Below are 21199 nucleotides of genomic sequence, written 5' to 3'. Positions count from 1 at the left end.
AAACAACCTTGAACTAAAAACAAATGTTGTAAATAAGATTGTAAACCAATGTATTACGTAGTTTAAATAGAATAAACAACCGGGCTTCAAGTTTTGGATACGATCCAAATAATCACAATGGCTAGTTTATGAAAATATAACGAAGGTATGTATTTATGGATAAGTCTAAATGACGTTTCTGTAACACCATTAAACGGATATTTTTGTAATAAATTCCTTTCATATCATAACCAATAATTCTATTTCATTTGAACGACTTTAAACTAAAGCAATTCAATGAATGTTACTGTTAATTAAAAACCAAGAAATATAGAAAGTAACAATAATGTAAGATTAATTTTTTATTTCCAGTAAACTCATGCACCTGATTTACACGAAACTATAAATATGAAGAATAAGATAGATTTTAAAAAGTTGCGAATGAGACAAAGGGGATCTGTTCTCGAAAGCACACACATAGCATCCATACGGAAATACTGTTTGCAATATCATGCTGATTTTCATACATTGTTTTTGTAAATTATTCACTTGTTATTTAAGCTTAAAGCTTACATTTAACTTTTTGCCTAATGTACGAGCAGGATCATTTAAATTCAAATTGTATGTATTTACTCTTTCGAAAACAAAGTTAACATAATGTTTTCAAAAAAAAAACGATTACCAGTGAATGTTCCAAGTAACATTTTTATTAAAGGTCAAAAACCTTTTTGTCATTTACACTGTTCGACAGGTTTATGGTGATTTGGTCTTTGAAATGAGACATACATGAATATCGTAGGGCAAGATTTGAAATGTCCTGGTTTCAGTTTGAGTTGTGGTCGTTTTCTATCGCATTAATTTTTCATCGTCAGTAACTGTTGTTCCATAACATGAGATCTTAGTTAATTTTTCATCGTCAGTAACTGCTGTTCCATAACATGAGATCTTAGTCTTCTCCAATGATCTCTATACATCAATATTGTCAATTAAATTGCATATCAGTTTGTCTATTTTATGTCTTTCATTCATATCAAAATATGTCTGGATACTGGAAATTGAACGCAGAAAAATAGAACAAAAATACAGAATAGATAAAAGAATCGCAGTGGAGTAGTTTAATTTCATATACTTAATTGGAAGTTACATGTAATGAAGCATCTGGTCGGTAAAGCGGCTCTGTCAATACATATATTCGAAACATAGTTGAAAAAGGGGTCATCAGATCGATAAAAATCAGCAACAAAAACAACTTAGAAATATCAAAAAAAGGACAAAGTACAGCTCTGAGTGAACGTACATCTTCTGAAAGCCAATAACAGCTATTAAAGCAATCATTTGTAATAACTAACATGTCAATCAGTACACATCCAACATCCAACGGATTTAGGGTGAAGGCATGATAAACAGTCAGAATCAGCATATGTATGTCAATGAAGCATCCAGTTGATAAACCTGCTGTATCCAAATCCGACCTGTAGGATTTTTTTTTCATCTTCAAATATGATATACCAGCACTAAACAAAGACAGTTGAATTTAACGATTTTGCCTAACAATTATTGGGCGTATTTATCACATGCCTATTTTCTAAATCAACATATATGTACATCCTGATATCTCGGTCAACAAAAGAGACAGTTATTGTATTATTGGACAGTTTACACTAGTCGCAAGATTTCAGTCTAAAACGGTCATTTTGCTCTGATCGTGTCTATAAAGAATAAAGAAAATGAAAAAAAAATAAGAATAAAGAAAAACGGCATAACAATAAGGAATACAGAAAGGAAGGACCCCCTCCAGATTCTCATAAAACTTTTCGTTAAATCAATAGAACCTAATTTAAGTTAAGCATCGAGTATATATCCCTGTTAATGCGTTAACATTTTCTTTCATTTTGATAACGCACTTATTTAATATAAAACCTGTATTTATTTGTTAATTTAGGCTGCACTGTAATCAATAATTTTTCTTCGTCTTTGTCTCATTTGTCTTCTTCTTCCTCAAATATTATTGGTGTTGTTAAATAGTTTCTGTCTATATTTAGAATACATAAAGATTGAGTTCAATAATGAAAAGGCAATAAAAATCAAAGATCCTTAAACTTTTAAAAACCTGCTTTTCACAATTACATCATGTGTACACCTGTCATGGGTTCGTACATGTATTTGTAGGTTCTTACACGTTTTATAATAGCTTCTCTCTAAACACTATTGACGACATTTTCAAAACTACACAAAAATATCCCAAAACCGCAAATTTAGTGGTTAAAAAAATAACGATAATGACCATAAAAAAGATAAAGTAAATAAAATGTGTAGGAAGTAAATATATGTATCTACATTGATAAGACTTGATTAAACCATTGAAAATGACTGTTTTAGACTAAAATATTGCAACAACAAGTACGAAGAATTAACGGTAGAAAGTTGTGCAAGAACAAAAAAACTTCCATATTTATGCACTCGTATAATTTATTTTTTCAAAAAAACACGTATAAACATAACAAAATGTCTGATCCCCAATTTAAATTAAACAAAAATAAGGGCGCCAATTATTTTTGACAATGTCGAACGCTTAACGTGTTTGTCATGAAAAGACAAAAAGGTCTTTTGTTGCAGATCAACGGAATGAATTTGTTTTATAATTTTTTTAAATATTAATCAATGTATACTAGTATCACATTTCATGAAATTAGATTATCATTTTGTTTTAAATGGGAGGGGTCAATAAATCTAAATACATATAATTATCTAATTGATGGTGACAATTTCTGTCACATGACATTATGTCAATCAAAACAAACTCAAATATTTTCAAATATTTCACCAGAAATGTAAAACTCTTTTATGCGATACTACTAAGCAAAAGGTGTACCACGAAGTATTTAAGCGTAGATTAGGGTAAACATTTGTGTTGGTTGTTTAAATAATGTATTTTGTAGGTTTTACCACTTTAAATATTGATTAGTGTCAATTCATTTGAATAGCAAATCCAAACATATTTAAATCGATCAATTTGGGAAATAACCCCAAATTAAAAAAAAAAAAACAACCTTGAACTAAAAACAAATGTTGTAAATAAGATTGTAAACCAATGTATTACGTAGTTTAAATAGAATAAACAACCGGGCTTCAAGTTTTGGATACGGTCCAAATAATCACAATGGCTAGTTTATGAAAATATAACGAAGGTATGTATTCATGGATAAGTCTAAATGACGTTTCTGTAACACCATTAAACGGATATTTTTGTAATAAATTCCTTTCATATCATAACCAATAATTCTATTTCATTTGAACGACTTTAAACTAAAGCAATTCAATGAATGTTACTGTTAATTAAAAACCAAGAAATATAGAAAGTAACAATAATGTAAGATTAATTTTTTATTTCCAGTAAACTCATGCACCTGATTTACACGAAACTATAAATATGAAGAATAAGATAGATTTTAAAAAGTTGCGAATGAGACAAAGGGGATTTGTTCTCGAAAGCACACAACGGAAATACTGTTTGCAATATCATGCTGATTTTCGTACATTTTTTTTGTAAATTATTCACTTGTTATTTAAGCTTAAAGCTTACATTTAACTTTTTGCCTAATGTACGAGCAGGATCATTTAAATTCAAATTGTATGTATTTACTCTTTCGAAAACAAAGTTAACATAATGTTTAAAAAAAAAACGATTACCAGTGAATGTTCCAAGTAACATTTTTATTAAAGGTCAAAAACCTTTTTGTCATTTACACTGTTCGACAGGTTTATGGTGATTTGGTCTTTGAAATGAGACATACATGAATATCGTAGGGCAAGATTTGAAATGTCCTGGTTTCAGTTTGAGTTGTGGTCGTTTTCTATCGCATTAATTTTTCATCGTCAGTAACTGCTGTTCCATAACATGAGATCTTAGTCTTCTCCAATGATCTATACATCAATATTGTCAATTAAATTGCATATCAGTTTGTCTATTTTGTGTCTTTCATTCATATCAAAATATGTCTGGATACTGGAAATTGAACGCAGAAAAATAGAACAAAAATACAGAATAGATAAAAGAATCGCAGTGGAGTAGTTTAATTTCATATACTTAATTGGAAGTTACATGTAATGAAGCATCTGGTCGGTAAAGCGGCTCTGTCAGTACATATATTCGAAACATAGTTGAAAAAGGGGTCATCAGATCGATAAAAATCAGCAACAAAAACAACTTAGAAATATCAAAAAAAGGACAAAGTACAGCTCTGAGTGAACGTACATCTTCTGAAAGCCAATAACAGCTATTAAAGCAATCATTTGTAATAACTAACATGTCAATCAGTACACATCCAACATCCAACGGATTTAGGGTGAAGGCATGATAAACAGTCAGAATCAGCATATGTATGTCAATGAAGCATCCAGTTGATAAACCTGCTGTATCCAAATCCGACCTGTAGGATTTATTTTTCATCTTCAAATATGATATACCAGCACTAAACAAAGACAGTTGAATTTAACGATTTTGCCTAACAATTATTGGGCGTATTTATCACATGCCTATTTTCTAAATCAACATATATGTACATCCTGATATCTCGGTCAACAAAAGAGACAGTTATTGTATTATTGGATAGTTTACACTAGTCGCAAGATTTCAGTCTAAAACGGTCATTTTGCTCTGATCGTGTCTATAAAGAATAAAGAAAACGAAAAAAAAATAAGAATAAAGAAAAACGGCATAACAATAAGGAATACAGAAAGGAAGGACCCCTCCAGATTCTCATAAAACTTTTCGTTAAATCAATAGAACCTAATTTAAGTTAAGCATCGAGTATATATCCCTGTTAATGCGTTAACATTTTCTTTCATTTTGATAACGCACTTATTTAATATAAAACATGTATCTATTTGTTAATTTAGGCTGCACTGTAATCAATAATTTATCTTCGTCTTTGTCTCATTTGTCTTCTTCTTCCTCAAATATTATTGGTGTTGTTAAATAGTTTCTGTCTATATTTAGAATACATAAAGATTGAGTTCAATAATGAAAAGGCAATAAAAATCAAAGATCCTTAAACTTTTAAAAACCTGCTTTTCACAATTACATCATGTGTACACCTGTCATGGGTTCGTACATGTATTTGTAGGTTCTTACACGTTTTATAATAGCTTCTCTCTAAACACTATTGACGACATTTTCAAAACTACACAAAAATATCCCAAAACCGCAAATTTAGTGGTTAAAAAAATAACGATAATGACCATAAAAAAGATAAGTAAATAAAATTTGTAGGAAGTAAATATATGTATCTACATTGATAAGACTTGATTAAACCATTGAAAATGACTGTTTTAGACTAAAATATTGCAACAACAAGTACGAAGAATTAACGGTAGAAAGTTGTGCAAGAAAAAAAAACTTCCATATTTATGCACTCGTATAATTTATTTCTTCAAAAAAAACACGTATAAACATAACAAAATGTCTGATCCCCAATTGAAATTAAACAAAAATAAGGGCTCCAATTATTTTTGACAATGTCGAACGCTTAATGTGTTTGTCATGAAAAGACAAAAAGGTCTTTTGTTGCAGATCAACGGAATGAATTTGTTTTCTAATTTTTTAAAATATTAATCAATGTATACTAGTATCACATTTCATGAAATTAGATTATCATTTTGTTTTGAATGGGAGGGGTCAATAAATCTAAATACATATAATTATCTAATTGATGGTGACAATTTCTTTCACATGACATTATGTCAATCAAAACAAACTCAAATATTTTCAAATATTTAACCAGAAATGTAAAACTCTTTTATGCGATACTACTAAGCAAAAGGTGTACCACGAAGTATTTAAGCGTAGATTAGGGTAAACATTTGTGTTGGTTGTTTAAATAATGTATTTTGTAGGTTTTACCACTTTAAATATTGATTAGTGTCAATTCATTTGAATAGCAAATCCAAACATATTTAAATCGATCAATTTGGGAAATAACCCCAAATTAAAAAAAAACAACCTTGAACTAAAAACAAATGTTGTAAATAAGATTGTAAACCAATGTATTACGTAGTTTAAATAGAATAAACAACCGGGCTTCAAGTTTTGGATACGGTCCAAATAATCACAATGGCTAGTTTATGAAAATATAACGAAGGTATGTATTTATGGATAAGTCTAAATGACGTTTCTGTAACACCATTAAACGGATATTTTTGTAATAAATTCCTTTCATATCATAACCAATAATTCTATTTCATTTGAACGACTTTAAACTAAAGCAATTCAATGAATGTTACTGTTAATTAAAAACCAAGAAATATAAAAAGTAATAATAATGTAAGATTAATTTTTTATTTCCAGTAAACTCATGCACCTGATTTACACGAAACTATAAATATGAAGAATAAGATAGATTTTAAAAAGTTGCGAATGAGACAAAGGGGATTTGTTCTCGAAAGCACACACATAGCATCCATACGGAAATACTGTTTGCAATATCATGCTGATTTTCATACATTTTTTTTGTAAATTATTCACTTGTTATTTAAGCTTAAATCTTACATTTAACTTTTTGCCTAATGTACGAGCAGGATCATTTAAATTCAAATTGTATGTATTTACTCTTTCGAAAACAAAGTTAACATAATGTTTAAAAAAAAAAAACCGATTACCAGTGAATGTTCCAAGTAACATTTTTATTAAAGGTCAAAAACCTTTTTGTCATTTACACTGTTCGACAGGTTTATGGTGATTTTGTCTTTGAAATGAGACATACATGAATATCGTAGGGCAAGATTTGAAATGTCCTGGTTTCAGTTTGAGTTGTGGTCGTTTTCTATCGCATTATTTTTTCATCGTCAGTAACTGCTGTTCCATAACATGAGATCTTAGTCTTTTCCAATGATCTATACATCAATATTGTCAATTAAATTGCATATCAGTTTGTCTATTTTGTGTCTTTCAATCATATCAAAATATGTCTGGATACTGGAAATTGAACGCAGAAAAATAGAACAAAAATACAGAATAGATAAAAGAATCGCAGTGGAGTAGTTTAATTTCATATACTTAATTGGAAGTTATTGATAACGCACTTATTTAATATAAAACATGTATTTATTTGTTAATTTAGGCTGCACTGTAATCAATAATTTATCTTCGTCTTTGTCTCATTTGTCTTCTTCTTCCTCAAATATTATTGGTGTTGTTAAATAGTTTCTGTCTATATTGAGAATACATAAAGAATGAGTTCAATAATGAAAAGGCAATAAAAATCAAAGATCCTTAAACTTTTAAAAACCTGCCTTTCACAATTACATCATGTGTACACCTGTCATGGGTTCGTACATGTATTTGTAGGTTCTTACACGTTTTATAATAGCTTTTCTCTAAACACTATTGACGACATTTTCAAAACTACACAAAAATATCCCAAAACCGCAAATTTAGTGGTTAAAAAAATAACGATAATGACCATAAAAAAGATAAAGTAAATAAAATGTGTAGGAAGTAAATATATGTATCTACATTGATAAGACTTGATTAAACCATTGAAAATGACTGTTTTAGACTAAAATATTGCAACAACAAGTACGAAGAATTAACGGTAGAAAGTTGTGCAAGAACAAAAAAACTTCCATATTTATGCACTCGTATAAATTATTATACATTTATTATAAAAATAAGGGAGCCAATTATTTTTGACAATGTCGAACGCTTAACGTGTTTGTCATGAAAAGACAAAAAGGTCTTTTGTTGCAGATCAACGGAATGAATTTGTTTTATAATTTTTTAAAATATTAATCAATGTGTATTTTCAAGTCAAAATCATGTAGTGCATTGTCTGAAGTTTCACAATCTGCTTACAAAATATAAGGTATTTATTTAATAATTTTAAGGGACTATGTGGTACGATTGTCAACAAGACAACTCTCTAAAAGAGATCACGTAGAAATAATCAACGATACGTTACTTTATGACCTTCAACAATGAGTTAAATTAAACATTTACTGTACAAAAAGTTATAAAATAACATGACATGACATGCCACAAGTATATTAAATAAGTGAGAAAAAAATCATTAATGATGTACAATACCTGGGGACAGTATAGCTATGTTCCTTACAAAACAAAATACGAAAAATAATTATGAAAAACACAGACTATTCAATAACAGGCACACTTATGGCAATCACATAGAAAATCAATCAAGGTACGGCATGTTTGCAGTCACACAACTGTTCACATAACTGGGATAGTGATAAAACATCACAATATAAAAACAAATTATAAAACTCACTAGATAGATAGAAAGCAGGGAAAAAAACTTATATTGATAAAACACTGGATTAAGTGTAAAGTTAATTATGTGTTGTTGGCTTATTTTTTTTAGTTTGGCACTGTAATATTTGATTTTTTTTAAAACAAACAGGAAACGAAAAACTAATTTGTTTATTTTCAATGATTGAAAGAAAATACAAGGATACTTTAAAATATCAGGTGAGCAATGTTTGTATCTTTGTGTTTTTTAACGAATGAATGTAAGAGTAATATTGTTCCTTAACTCGTTATATGTTCCATCTTAATCTACATCTATGTTGGTCAAAACGACATTCCATCAAGATAACACCCGCTACGTCATGAAAAGATTACAATTAAACTTCACAATGTCAATCTGTACCGACTAAGATTGACATATTTCAAATATAGTGAAATTGCAAGGAATTACAATAATCATGGACTAATAATTCCTGGAAGCATAGTATATTTATAATTTGAAATTTTCTTTTAAAATTGCTTCCAAATGGTAGAATTCGGAAAAAAATGTTCTGGTTAATAATTGAAATAGAACTAAATAGAAAAAAAAACACATAATTCTACTCAATGATATTATTTGACAAACAATTATAACCTTTCAATAACTATTACAAAGAACACGCTTGAATTCATTTATAAAATTATTAATGTCGGATCGCATGTATTTTATGTAGGTATTTAAGTTTCATATAAACACATTGATTAATTTATAATTGAAAAGAAAACCTTTTGTAACCAACTTCAGAATGATATTGTTTTATGTTATGTCATTATGGTATATTTCTATTATGAACTACAAAAAACATTGAACCACAAACGTCAAAATCATTCAATCTCGTAGAGGAAATAACTATTTGTGGATTCTTATAAATTCTATATAACTGTTGGACTATTTTAAATTTCCGTCTATTTCTGAAATTTATTCTTACATACTTTTAATTTTTTAACCCGGTATGCTAGCATTGCCTATGTGAAATTTCAAATTGTTTGTATGTACATTGAACGAAAATATATGTGACGTATAAAATTTTCTGATGTCAGACACGCAAATCAATGAATATGCTTGTAGATAGATATTTTTGCGTTCTGTTAAATTATTCTTTTTAAAACTGTTACACGATGATGACTGCTGTACCCATATTTTGACTATTATATTTATTGTGTCTGTTTAGTTAACGCATCATTGTAAATGTAACGGAATTTGATGAGACTGTCATCAAAGTGAGAGGGTTAGCGCTATAAAACCAGGTTTAATCCACCATTTTTTGCATTTGAAAATGCCTGTACCAAGAATATTACAGTTCTTGTCCATTCGTTTTTTATGTGTTTTGTTATATGATTTTGCCAGACTTTCCGAATTGATTTTCCTCTAAGTTCAGTATTTTTGTGATTTTTATCCTACCTGTCACCATCTGACGTAGGCTTAACATTATATAATGTCAAATACTAGTCATTAGAGCAAATAAAGTCTTCTTTTTGTGTGTAGATCTCAAATGTCATACTAATTAAAACAATTTAAACGTGATGGAAAGGGAGCTTGAAATGTGTATGTCCCTTGAATTGTTGAACCTTCCTCAAGTGGGAATCAAAGAAATTCAGATACAGTATGTCCTTGGTAAAAAAATAAGTCTACTGCATTGAATCCTTATTCATGTGAACTCCAACTTGATTCCCATAGCTAAGTATGAGTTATGCGTGTTCAGTTATTAAATGTAAAAGAAAACGTCAACATTGCAATTAAAACCAAGGTAAATCATTTGATTGACTAATTGGATCCACAAATAGAAAAATCCAGATGCACGATTTGTTTTATCTCTATTTATGTATATATAAAAGTCATCAGTCCTTGGAGGGCAACTAAAAAGTACGTTAGGTGGTGTCTAGACTGAAATACATACGAATAGATGATATATATAATCGAGCCAATGCCTTATAAATTGTTCATTTTTAACTTTTTATAATTTGAATATACGTTTTAGTATGTAATTAATCAGTTATTGAGAATTTTAATCAATATCGTGCCTCTTCATTGTCATAATTGTTAAAATTGACAAAAACGATGAAAAATGGAAACGATACGGAAATAGTCAACACAGAATCGGTAAATGGGTAGTCATTTCGTCAAAGAAGTCTTATAAAAACTGTAATTAACTGCTTAACTTTGTAAGATAAGTATCAGATAGCCATGTAAAACAAACGGAGAAACTAAGGAAAATATAACTTCAGAAATACATGTATGTGCAAAAAGAGGTGCGCATTTTATTCGGTAGAATTAGTGACTGATTCTTAATGTTTTACAAAATTGCAACTTTGAATCGCGTACATGGAAATAATAGGAATTACAACAGTATGTGATCGTTTTTATAAGGAATAATGCTTTACACCAAGATAATAAAACTAAGAATGGCAATGGAGAACATGTCAAAGAGACAACATCCCGACCAAAGAGCAGGCGACAACCGAAGGCCACCAATGGGTCCTCAACGTAGCGAGAAAATTCCGCAATTTTATACTAGTTCAGTGTAAATGGATGTCACACTTAACTCCAAAACGTATAAATGAACTAAAATTAGAAACATCAAGACTAACGAAGGCCAGAGTCTACCGCCTTGGGACAGTCGCAAAAAAGCGGTGGGGTTAAACATGTTTTATGAGATCCCAACACTCTCCCTATATCTCTAGCCAATATATAATATCGAAACACATAGAAATAAGCAATCTGTATTACTACCAAATATGCAATACTTAATGACTTGACAACAGTATCGTAACTATATCCTTTCTGAATTAGTCTGTTTAATGGTTTGGTTCGCCTTTGAGGTGAATGCCGACATTTTTGTACTTTGTAAATAATATTACAATGAAATATTGGATATAAAATACATGAACATATAAGATGTCTGCATGTTGATTTATATTTAGGAATGAAGTCCTTCTACAAATGATAAAATTTAGTAAATGTTTTGACTAATAAGTGATTTTGAACATCCTGCTGTAATATTGTTTTGATGTTACGTTGTTACACATATGAACGAATCGAACAAATTGTGATATGCATACATTGGTGCACCATTAATAATCTTAATTTGTTTAATTTTATCTTTCAGTATTAAGACGATGTACTGTAATAAAGTAGCTGTTCTTTTTGTCGTCACAGTCAATGCTGTTGTGGTTCTATCATGCCCCAACAAGTGTACCTGTAACACAATTATGCGAGGAGTTATTTTAAATTGCACTAACCAACTTCTTACTGTTATACCAAACATACCTAGTGATTCATACGAGATGTAATATATTTTTTTCTTTGCAGTCCTTCATACATATATGTGTAGTTGTAGATTTTAAATAGCTTCAGACAAAATTGATAATGATGACAATTATTTTCACGCAACTCATAATAAGATTACAGAGATCAATGAATAAAGACAGAGAAAAATATATATATACAATACCATTACTAAAAGAAAAGACAATTGTCACATGGTTACGTCTTGTTTTGGTAGGGGTTTATAAACTATCAGAGGACCGAGGTGCAACTGCATTTCCCATCAGTGGATAAAATGCAGATTATACTCACAATGTTGTATTGCTTCTAATATTAACATGTTGTATATCTTATTTGTATTTGCTGATACCGAAGGCTTTTATTCCCGAATTAGTTCTAACAAACCTTTAAATGTAAGTCCACGAATTGTTCATTATTTATACTCTTTGATAATGCCAAATTATGTGCCCGGTATATTTTGTGATTTTGAACAACCATCTTGTTGATGATAACACAGCAAAGTAGTAAGCACGGGTTTGCCTTAACATTATATTACACAAATTTGTGAATTTCTGAATTTAAGGCAAATTTGGATTCACTGTAACGTATGACTATTCGATACCATGTGTATAAGAAGCTCATAGCTGCCAGTGCATGTTTCAGGATTTGAAACTGCGTAACTGATTGACTAGGGCATGCAGAAGCTTGATATGAAAATAAAAATGGAGAATGAAAACTGTTCGTTCTCTTTCGTTTAAATTTAAGCACAATTACAAGATCCTCTTTATTACAGTTTTCCAGACTAAAATACAGTTTGTATCTCAAAAGTAATGCCCGTAACTATAAACAAAATGCTTGAAATATAAGCATCTTCTTTTCTGGCATTAATTTGTCGCTGATATGACTACAAAGATTTAGGGCTGCCATCTGTTTTTTAAAAGGAGTAGGTTCAGTTGGCCCCAAAATATAGCAGTTTTACAAAATTGTAAAAATGTAATCTTTTAGCTATTTACTGGAAAGTAGAATGCTTCTGTTTCATAAATATGGGCTGTTTTTATTTTTTTTTAAATACAATGCACACATATCGGGTATTAGCATCATTAAGTCATACTAAGTTACTGAAATCATCACAATTTTAGCATTTTAGTTGAATTTTAGACGGTTTCTGTCTTAAATGAAAGTGGCCGCATTCGTGTTCATTCATAATATTGAAATGTAAATAGTATTTGATGATGATACATAACATATATAAAGGTTGAGGATGAACACTGATGCGGCCACTTTCATTTTTGACAAAAAAACATCTGAAAAGAGACGTTTTTAGGCATATTTGATAGATTTTCAATATTTAAGCCTGAATCAGAGCATTTTTAATGACTAAATCAGTTAAAATCGTTCACATAAACTAATTGTTTCAATTAAAATAGATACTTAAGTAATTAAAAAGTTTCAAAAATCTTTTATTAAATGAACCTGAAATTTGAGGCCAAAATCGGCTCTTATCGGACTTATTACTTTGTTTGATTACCAAGCTGGTACAAATGAACTAACAGCTCTGAGAGTATAGTAAACACGTAAATAGTGACACAAGTTACTGGTTCGTGTTTATTTTGATATCTTTCTACAGTTCGGCCAAATCGTGTGGCAAGGAAATTTTAATTAATGTCTGTTTAACGTATTTGACCAATTCGACATTATCTTCCGGAAATTTAGAAATTCAACATACACCGTTAATTCCTCATTAAAAAACATGAACATTTAACACAAATACTACTTTTAACATTTGTGTCCACACAAACTATACTTTTTAGTTATATTTTTACATTCCTGTTTACCACATTCTTTAAGAGGGATATCATAAGCGAGAAGTGCCACACAGTTATATTTGATTAAAATACGTTTTCTAAGATATATACTCATTTAGGGTAATATATTGATAATCATTTTTATGTTTACAGCGACCTTACCAGAAACCAATTTACAAATATTAGGAGATTTACGTTTTACAACATACCCGAACTTAATTTCTTGTAAGTAAACAGATACGTGGGACATACTATCTCATTTATTGCAGTGGTATGATGAATTTTGTTAAAGTAAGGCTTATAGGTGAATATTATAACTTTTGCATCTCACTCGATTATATAATACGTATATTTGTTGTGTTAACCTTGTATAAACTCAGACATATGATTTTAACATTGAAAAAAACTACTTATAAGAAATGCAGTATATAAATCTGTTTTCAGTTATTAAAGAAACTCTTTCACCAATTCACAATTGATTTATCGAGGTTACGAGGAAGAATAATGATTCATTTTTTAAACTAATCATGTTAAATGACATATTCATGAACTGATGAACATTATAAGCTCAAAGTATAAGGAGAATAGCATACTACAGGTCCTTGTCAACATTTTTGATATTGACGTAAAACTTCATTTTAAAATTAGTAATTACTGGAAATAATGGACAGTTTCATGAATAACTTGTATCAACTAAGTGCATCAAGAATAAGATTTAAACCATTTTGGTGACGTCAGTTTATTCATTTACCGTGGATTCTTTTTCTAGAATCAACGCTTCCTAAATCTGTCACTGAAATGGCCTCAACATATTAGATTCTTTTGTTTCCTTTGTGTGCCTAATTTTATTAAGTTTGAATTGATTAATTAACTGATTTCTGTTCACTAATGGAATTGTTTTAAATACTTACCTTTCATTTTTGTGATTTCTATATGCTTTCACTGGGATTCGAACCCGTTCATGAATTCTGATACGTGTTACTGACATCAACATATCGACGAAACCTTTGGGCTAACAATCGGTTACGATTTAAATGTGTGTTTTATATATATAAATGAATGTATGAAATACATCAGTACAACAGACACACAGGGCTTCTACCTTTATATATACATAATAGGCAAACGAATAGGATGAATTGGTAGCCACGAGGTTTAATGGTTAAGATAAATGAGTTTAAGGTACGGACTTTTATTTTTAGGTTCGAATCCCTGAATTATCTTTGTTGTCCCTATTCTCTACTTTTCAAGTTTTTTTCTTGTTTTGTATGTCATTGTGGATAATTTGTGTAATAAAAGCGAGTTTGGTCGTTTATTTTCGGATTATTGTTGACTATTCCACATGTTTGAAACAAAACTGGTTACATTCTCATGATTTGTCCACTTTTGTTTTATAAATTTATATAATATGATTTCATCTGTTTTACTTCACAATTTTATAACAGTTAATTCGTAAATACCTATGCTAGAAAATCGTGATGTTCCTAGAATTAGAATGTTTGTTGTCGGGTTGTATTCCATTTGACACATTCTCCTTATCCTTTTTTTAATTTTGATAGAAATAAGTTCGAACATATCTTATTTTGTAAAGAAAATTTAATTGTGATATTCAATTTATTGTAATGAATTGTTTGACACGATAACATTGTTATTAAAACTCACTTACAATACCTTCTATTAGAGGTCGGTCATTTTAAGACGTATCAGCCGTATCATATACGTTGACGTATCCGCATCTGCAGATATACAAAAAAACAGTCTATGATCCCGAGCTTCAATTTCATGTACTTTCAATAATGCAAATGGGCGACTGATTAATTTCTAATGCAAAAGTTTACAAAACAATCAGGAAATATCGAGTTTTTGTGGAATATGTAACCCTACTTTTAAATATATTCCGGGTAGTAGGAACAGATTACAGGCATGATAGGAGTGAATACGGTAAAATCATTTGTTTGTGTATGAACTTGTGCTCACGTAGAACCAAATTGTTAAAAAAATATTGACAAATAGAGTGATACTCAGTACTTTTTATTACCTTTTATGATAAAATCTCAAATGAACAATATTCAAAGTTCCTTACGTGTATATAAGTAGTACATTTGATTTTTTTTTGGTGTTTATTCATATGAGATCTTGAAATATGTTTAACTAGATTATTAAAGGATTGTGTACAATATTCGTGTACCTGCCCTACATTGGTTCCTTTTTAAAGGCATGTAAAAGTAGTTGATAGAACCCATTATTTATTTTTTTACAAAAAACACCACTATCACAAATATTGAAAGTGTATGTTTGATTGTTTCGAAAAGATTCCAATTAGTTTTATTTTAAATGAAGTATGGTCTTATTTATAAGCTCGGGATCACATAATAGTTATGATATATCTGCAGATGCGGATACGTCAACGTATACGATACGGTTGATACGTTTGTAAATGACCGACCTCTTATTAAGAATAGGCGTTAATTTTTAAAAGACATTAACACAATAGTTCAAATTATAGATACAATGGATAAGCGTTGATTCATGAAAAACAAACCATTCGCTTATGGTTTCATTTTCAAGAATCAACGCTTATCCATTGTATCTATATCACATAATTTCTTTAATTTTAGTAATGTCTTGATTTCACCTATTTGCTGTTACACATACATAACACGTCATATCAATCGGAACTCAGTCAAAATGCTACAATAAGGAAAAGTACACAATAGATAAAATGAAAGCTCGATGTTGACCATAAGAAAAATGCAATGTCGATTTCAGTGGTTCTTTATGATGGATGGCTGGTTAATAGCGTAATCAGAAAATAGAGTTATATAAAGTATATAAATCTCAATAAAATCGATATGATTAATAGAAAAAACGTGGTTTTTTTATAATAATTGTATGGCACCGTACAGTCTTAAAATTTCTCTACACTATGGAATTATCTGAATCGTATTGTGTCGACTTGACTATGTGTTGAATGATTAACTGGAATTGTCAAACATCGGTCATTTTACTGCCCGGATGCTCATAAATAAAATAACGTATCGAGTTACGGCAAAATACAACCATCATATCAAACAGACATACATTTTTCGCAGGGTAACAACATATTTATTCTATAACTTCTCATCTGTGAACGGAAGAAGATGATAGTGATATATTTATAGTGATTTGCTGTCGGTTGGGATAAAATTAGTTAAAGTTTTTTTCTTCAAAACTCATTATGTAATCAAATAAAGGTAAACACAAAAACTATTGGATTTATATGAACTCCAAAAATAAGTGTCATTTTCTATGCAGGCATAATGTCCAGTCATTCCACTCCTTCAAATCTCACGATCAAAAATATGCCACATTATAAATTTATAGACCAGAAATGTATATAAACTCATCATATATACCATAGTTGTCATTGTGTACGCCCGAGTTTTGGTTATTCAAGATATAAGACTGCAGTTAACCAATTTGCAGTGAACATGACAGGTGTGACGTTAATACTTTGTAAGCACATGTAGGTATATAGAAAAATTTGATATATTCAAAATGCAATGAGCTCATTAACACTGAAGATATATGTTACTTCAATATTTTTGAATTAATCTGTTGTTTTTCTCTAATGCATTATCGACTATTTTCAAGAGACTTCTGTGATAGCCTCATATTTCATATGATGTTTTATTTCAAAGGTACTTGAATGGAAATGAACTTCAAAACATCGAGGAATATTCGTTTGTTCTATTAGATAGATTACGACATTTGTAAGTTACATTAATTCATTATATCTGCAAATTGTTTCAAGTTAAAACAAACCGCAATACATGTAACTACCTCTCCTATAGCTTGTGCTATATAAAAAACATTCATTCCTTATGTCTGATACAGTGGCTCAGACAAAAGATGAGAAGTTACCATTTAAAAACAGTAGACTCATTAAAAAGACTATTATCACAGAGATATGTCTCGGTTTTTGTAATTTTTATGTAAATGTTGAAAGAAAAATTGCAAAACTTAACAAGTAAGGCTAATATTCATAGTTAATGAGACATGTGTGAGGTACATGGCTAAACCGTCTCTATATATGTAAAGAAGATGTGCCAATGCTCATACAACTGCATACAATATATCATTGACTTAATATAAGATGTTGCCATGAAACAAACCTAAACAGAAATATTAACTTGTAAACTACAGTGGAGATCACTTCTAACCTCTCATTAGAACTGTCAGAATAATCTGTCATAGAACTGTTCTAAACTGTCTTAGAACAGTTCTACATAGAACTGTTCTACCAAGTAAAACTGTCAGAATCAGTTCTAGGTAAAACAGTCAGAATCAGTTCTTAGTAAAACTGTCAGAATCAGTTCTAAGTAAAAAAGACTAAATCAGTTCTAGGCAGAACTGTCAGGATCAGATTTAGGGTATTACTGTCTTAAACTGTCAGGATCAGTTCTAGTGTAGAACAGTCCAAATCAGTTCTAACCGTAGAATTGTCAGCAGAACTGACTGAATCAGTCAGGACTGTAGAACAGTTCTAAATGAAGTCACTGCAGTAAGGCCATTTTGGAATTTATAAGAAAAAAAAATCAGTTCCAATTACTTTACTGTATAATAGCAGATTTTCTATATTTTTACTCATCAAACGTTACATGCACAAATATCGAAGCGGATAGAGAGATTATCCAACTCATCAGAGATATATTTGTATATGATTGCAAATAAACATCGTGGTTTACGTTACTTCGTTCTCCGTTTTTAACAGTCTCTAACTAAAATATAACTCTGCATTTAATTCATGGAATTAATTTAGTCGTTATTTACCTTGTTAGCCTTGGATTTACATTTATGATTTAAGATTCTGTTATGACATGTTCAAACGAAAATTGTCAATGAATGAATTATGGGATATTAATGAAATACGTGTTGTCTAACTTCATTTTACTATATGTACATTTGAACATTCTCGTCAATTTAGACAGACTTATCCATAACAATTATAAATGATATCTGGGAGTCTGGGACGTCAGAACAATATGCTCGATCTGAACATGAATGAAACATTTGTCCCTGGACGTCAGGCTACAAACAAAATCAATCATTCTTTTTTGCCCTCTTCATCAACCCAAACGACAAATAAGAGGTACAAAATATAACAATTTTGTAACTAAGAACATAATAGACCAACAAGTCCGTAACATCAAACGTGCGGTCATACATGTAGTTCCTAATAGTAAGACCGACCAGTTCAAAAACTCAATTTTTGTGCGCACTGCAGTAGATTGGAACCATCTAGAGGACTTTGTAGTGTGCATCACTACAACCAAGGAGTTTAAATCAATACTCCACAGCAAGCGCGATTAAATTATGCACAGACGAACCTGTCACACAATAGCCGAAAGTAATCTGTGACGTACCCACCCGTATTACAGAAGTGGGAAATACAGATACAGATACAGAAATAAATTAACGGAAAACATTGTACTATTCCAAGAAGAGAACTTCTTATACATTTTAAAGTATATGAATCATTCATGTGAGAGTTTGATGATGCCGTTAAATAGTTTTGTCTAAAATTACAAACCATCACAAACCACTGACTTTAGTGACGGTTCATTATTGATAATATTATGGACACAGAGAGGATATAAAGACATTCTAAATTGACGTGGACAAACTTTTGTAGTGATGGTAGTCATTGTGTTCCAAAGTTGGTGTCATATTTATCACATAGAAATATTATTGGTTTACAATGAGGCCATATATATTTATATGATGAAGTGTAAATATGTTCAGTTTTGGTTGATGCAGTGAAATAATTTTGTTAAAATGACTCAGTCTGATATATCATGTATATCGAAACTACTAAAATTTGTTTACTATTCTATATTTTGAATAAAAAGAAGACATGCTAATACTCTAAATTAATGCGAAAAACAAATTGTGGTCATTGTTTTCCAATATTCATGAAATTGCGGTTATGTGTATACTACAGTCTCTTTGATAACTATTTCAGTGCTGATATCTGTTTCTGATGCAATATTTTGAATAAAAAGACATGACAGAGGAAATGCTGGCACTCTCAATTGATGCCAAAAAAAAATTGTGGTCATAGATTTCCAATAGTGTGGTTGTTTGATTAATTGTATACTATAGTCCTTCTTGACCTAAAATTATAACAGAATTACTGTGCAGCTATATAGATTTACATTAAAAAAGGCAAATATGGACAGTTTGGGTTGATGTGATAAAAAAATATTATGTATGAGTCAGTCTGAGGTATGAAAACTGCTAATATTTGTTTATAATGCAATATTTTGAATAAAAAGAGGAAATGCTGGCACTCTCAATTGATGCGAAAAAAAAATCTGTGGTCATTGATTTCCAATATTACGGTTATTTGTATACTACAGTCTCTTTTAATCTAAAATTATAACTGAATTACTGTGCAGCTATATAGATTTACATAAAAAAGGGCAAATCTGGTCAGTTTGGGTTGATGCGGTCAAAATATTTTACTACACGAGGTATGACAACTACTGATATTTATTTACGATTGAATATTGTGAATAAAATGAGTCATGGTGGCACTATAAATTGATGCGAACAAAATTTGTGGTCATTTTTTTCCCAATATTGCTGTAACTTTATATTAGTCCCTCATGACCGAAAATTATAACTGAATTACTGTGTAGCTATATAGATTTGCAGAAAAAAGAACAAATGTCAGTTTACGTTGATGCAGTCAAAAGATATTTGTTAAACGGGATCATCCGAGGTATAAAACCTACTCGTAAAACAGATATAATATTTGTTTACGATTCAATATTTTGAATAAAAAGAGGACATGCTGGTACTATAGGTTGCATTTCTGTAAATATTGACAATGCAACTTCCCATAAGAACTTCTTTGACGGCCAAAACTGTACCACCTGTACTATGAAGTTTAAAAAAAATCTTATTCTAGAATTGAAAGTTCATCATGTTCATATGCACTACAATTTTTTTCAAAGGTCAAAATATAGGGCTGTGCGGCATATTTTCAAAGTTTATATGCCCTGAACTTTTCAGAGTTTAAATTAACACAAATTTTCTTAACTACCCCTACCTCGAATGACAGGTTACCATAGATTTCAATGTAAACAAAGTACACATGTATATTTACTGGTAACATTCCCAAGTTATAATGTCTCTATGAGATGGATTACAGAGAGCATAACTGGGAACCAGTATGTAAACAAAATTAATTTTCTATGAATATTCTAATTCTCCCAAAAAGAGGCGTGGTTTGAGAAACAGCTGTATTTACAAAGTGCAACATATAAATTAATGCAAACAGTTATAAATCAATTCTAGCCGTAGAATTTATAAATCAATTCTAGCCGTAGAACTTATAAATCAATTCTAGCCGTAGAATTTATGAATCATCTCTAGCCGTAGAACTTATAAATCAATTCTAACCGTAGAACTGTTATAGTCGTAGAACTATTCTAGAAGTATAACTGACCAAATATTTAGGTAGAAATGTCTAAAACTGTTCTAGGGTAGAACTGTCAGGATCAGTTCTAGGTAGAACTGTCCAAATCGGTTCTAGGTAGAACTGTCAAAATCGGTTCTACTTAGAACTGACCAAATCAGTTCTTGGTTAGATCTGTTCTAGCTAGAACTGTCTTAAAGGTGCCAGGCTGACAGTTCTACATACTGTCCTAGAACAGTTCTCCTGACAGATCCTGACAGATTTAAGGAGAGGTTAGAAGTGACCTCCACTGTATCATGTGTATGTAAAAGTGAATGAACCATGACTAGGGGTGAAGCTATGTAATCTCCATGAAACAATACTTAAACAAATGCCAAAAATTT

At 30.3% G+C, this 21199-nt stretch overlaps 1 protein-coding gene across 1 annotated transcript in view; it reads left to right on the top strand.

Annotated features, from left to right (window-relative positions):
• The first annotated feature begins 6055 nt into the window (after positions 1 to 6055).
• The window catches only part of LOC143049471 (uncharacterized), a 37677-nt gene continuing 22533 nt past the window's right edge, over positions 6056 to 21199 (top strand). The window contains exons 1-5 of the mRNA XM_076223089.1: positions 6056 to 6119; positions 8397 to 8464; positions 11389 to 11568; positions 13505 to 13576; positions 17032 to 17103. Of these exons, the coding sequence (XP_076079204.1) occupies positions 11399 to 11568; positions 13505 to 13576; positions 17032 to 17103 (314 nt within the window). The 5' untranslated portion in view covers positions 6056 to 6119; positions 8397 to 8464; positions 11389 to 11398. The remainder of the gene's footprint in view (positions 6120 to 8396; positions 8465 to 11388; positions 11569 to 13504; positions 13577 to 17031; positions 17104 to 21199) is intronic.

Source organism: Mytilus galloprovincialis, chromosome 10, assembly GCF_965363235.1.
Source record: "Mytilus galloprovincialis chromosome 10, xbMytGall1.hap1.1, whole genome shotgun sequence".
Taxonomy (NCBI): Eukaryota; Metazoa; Mollusca; class Bivalvia; order Mytilida; family Mytilidae; genus Mytilus; species Mytilus galloprovincialis.
This window is presented reverse-complemented; position numbering and strand designations above follow the sequence as displayed.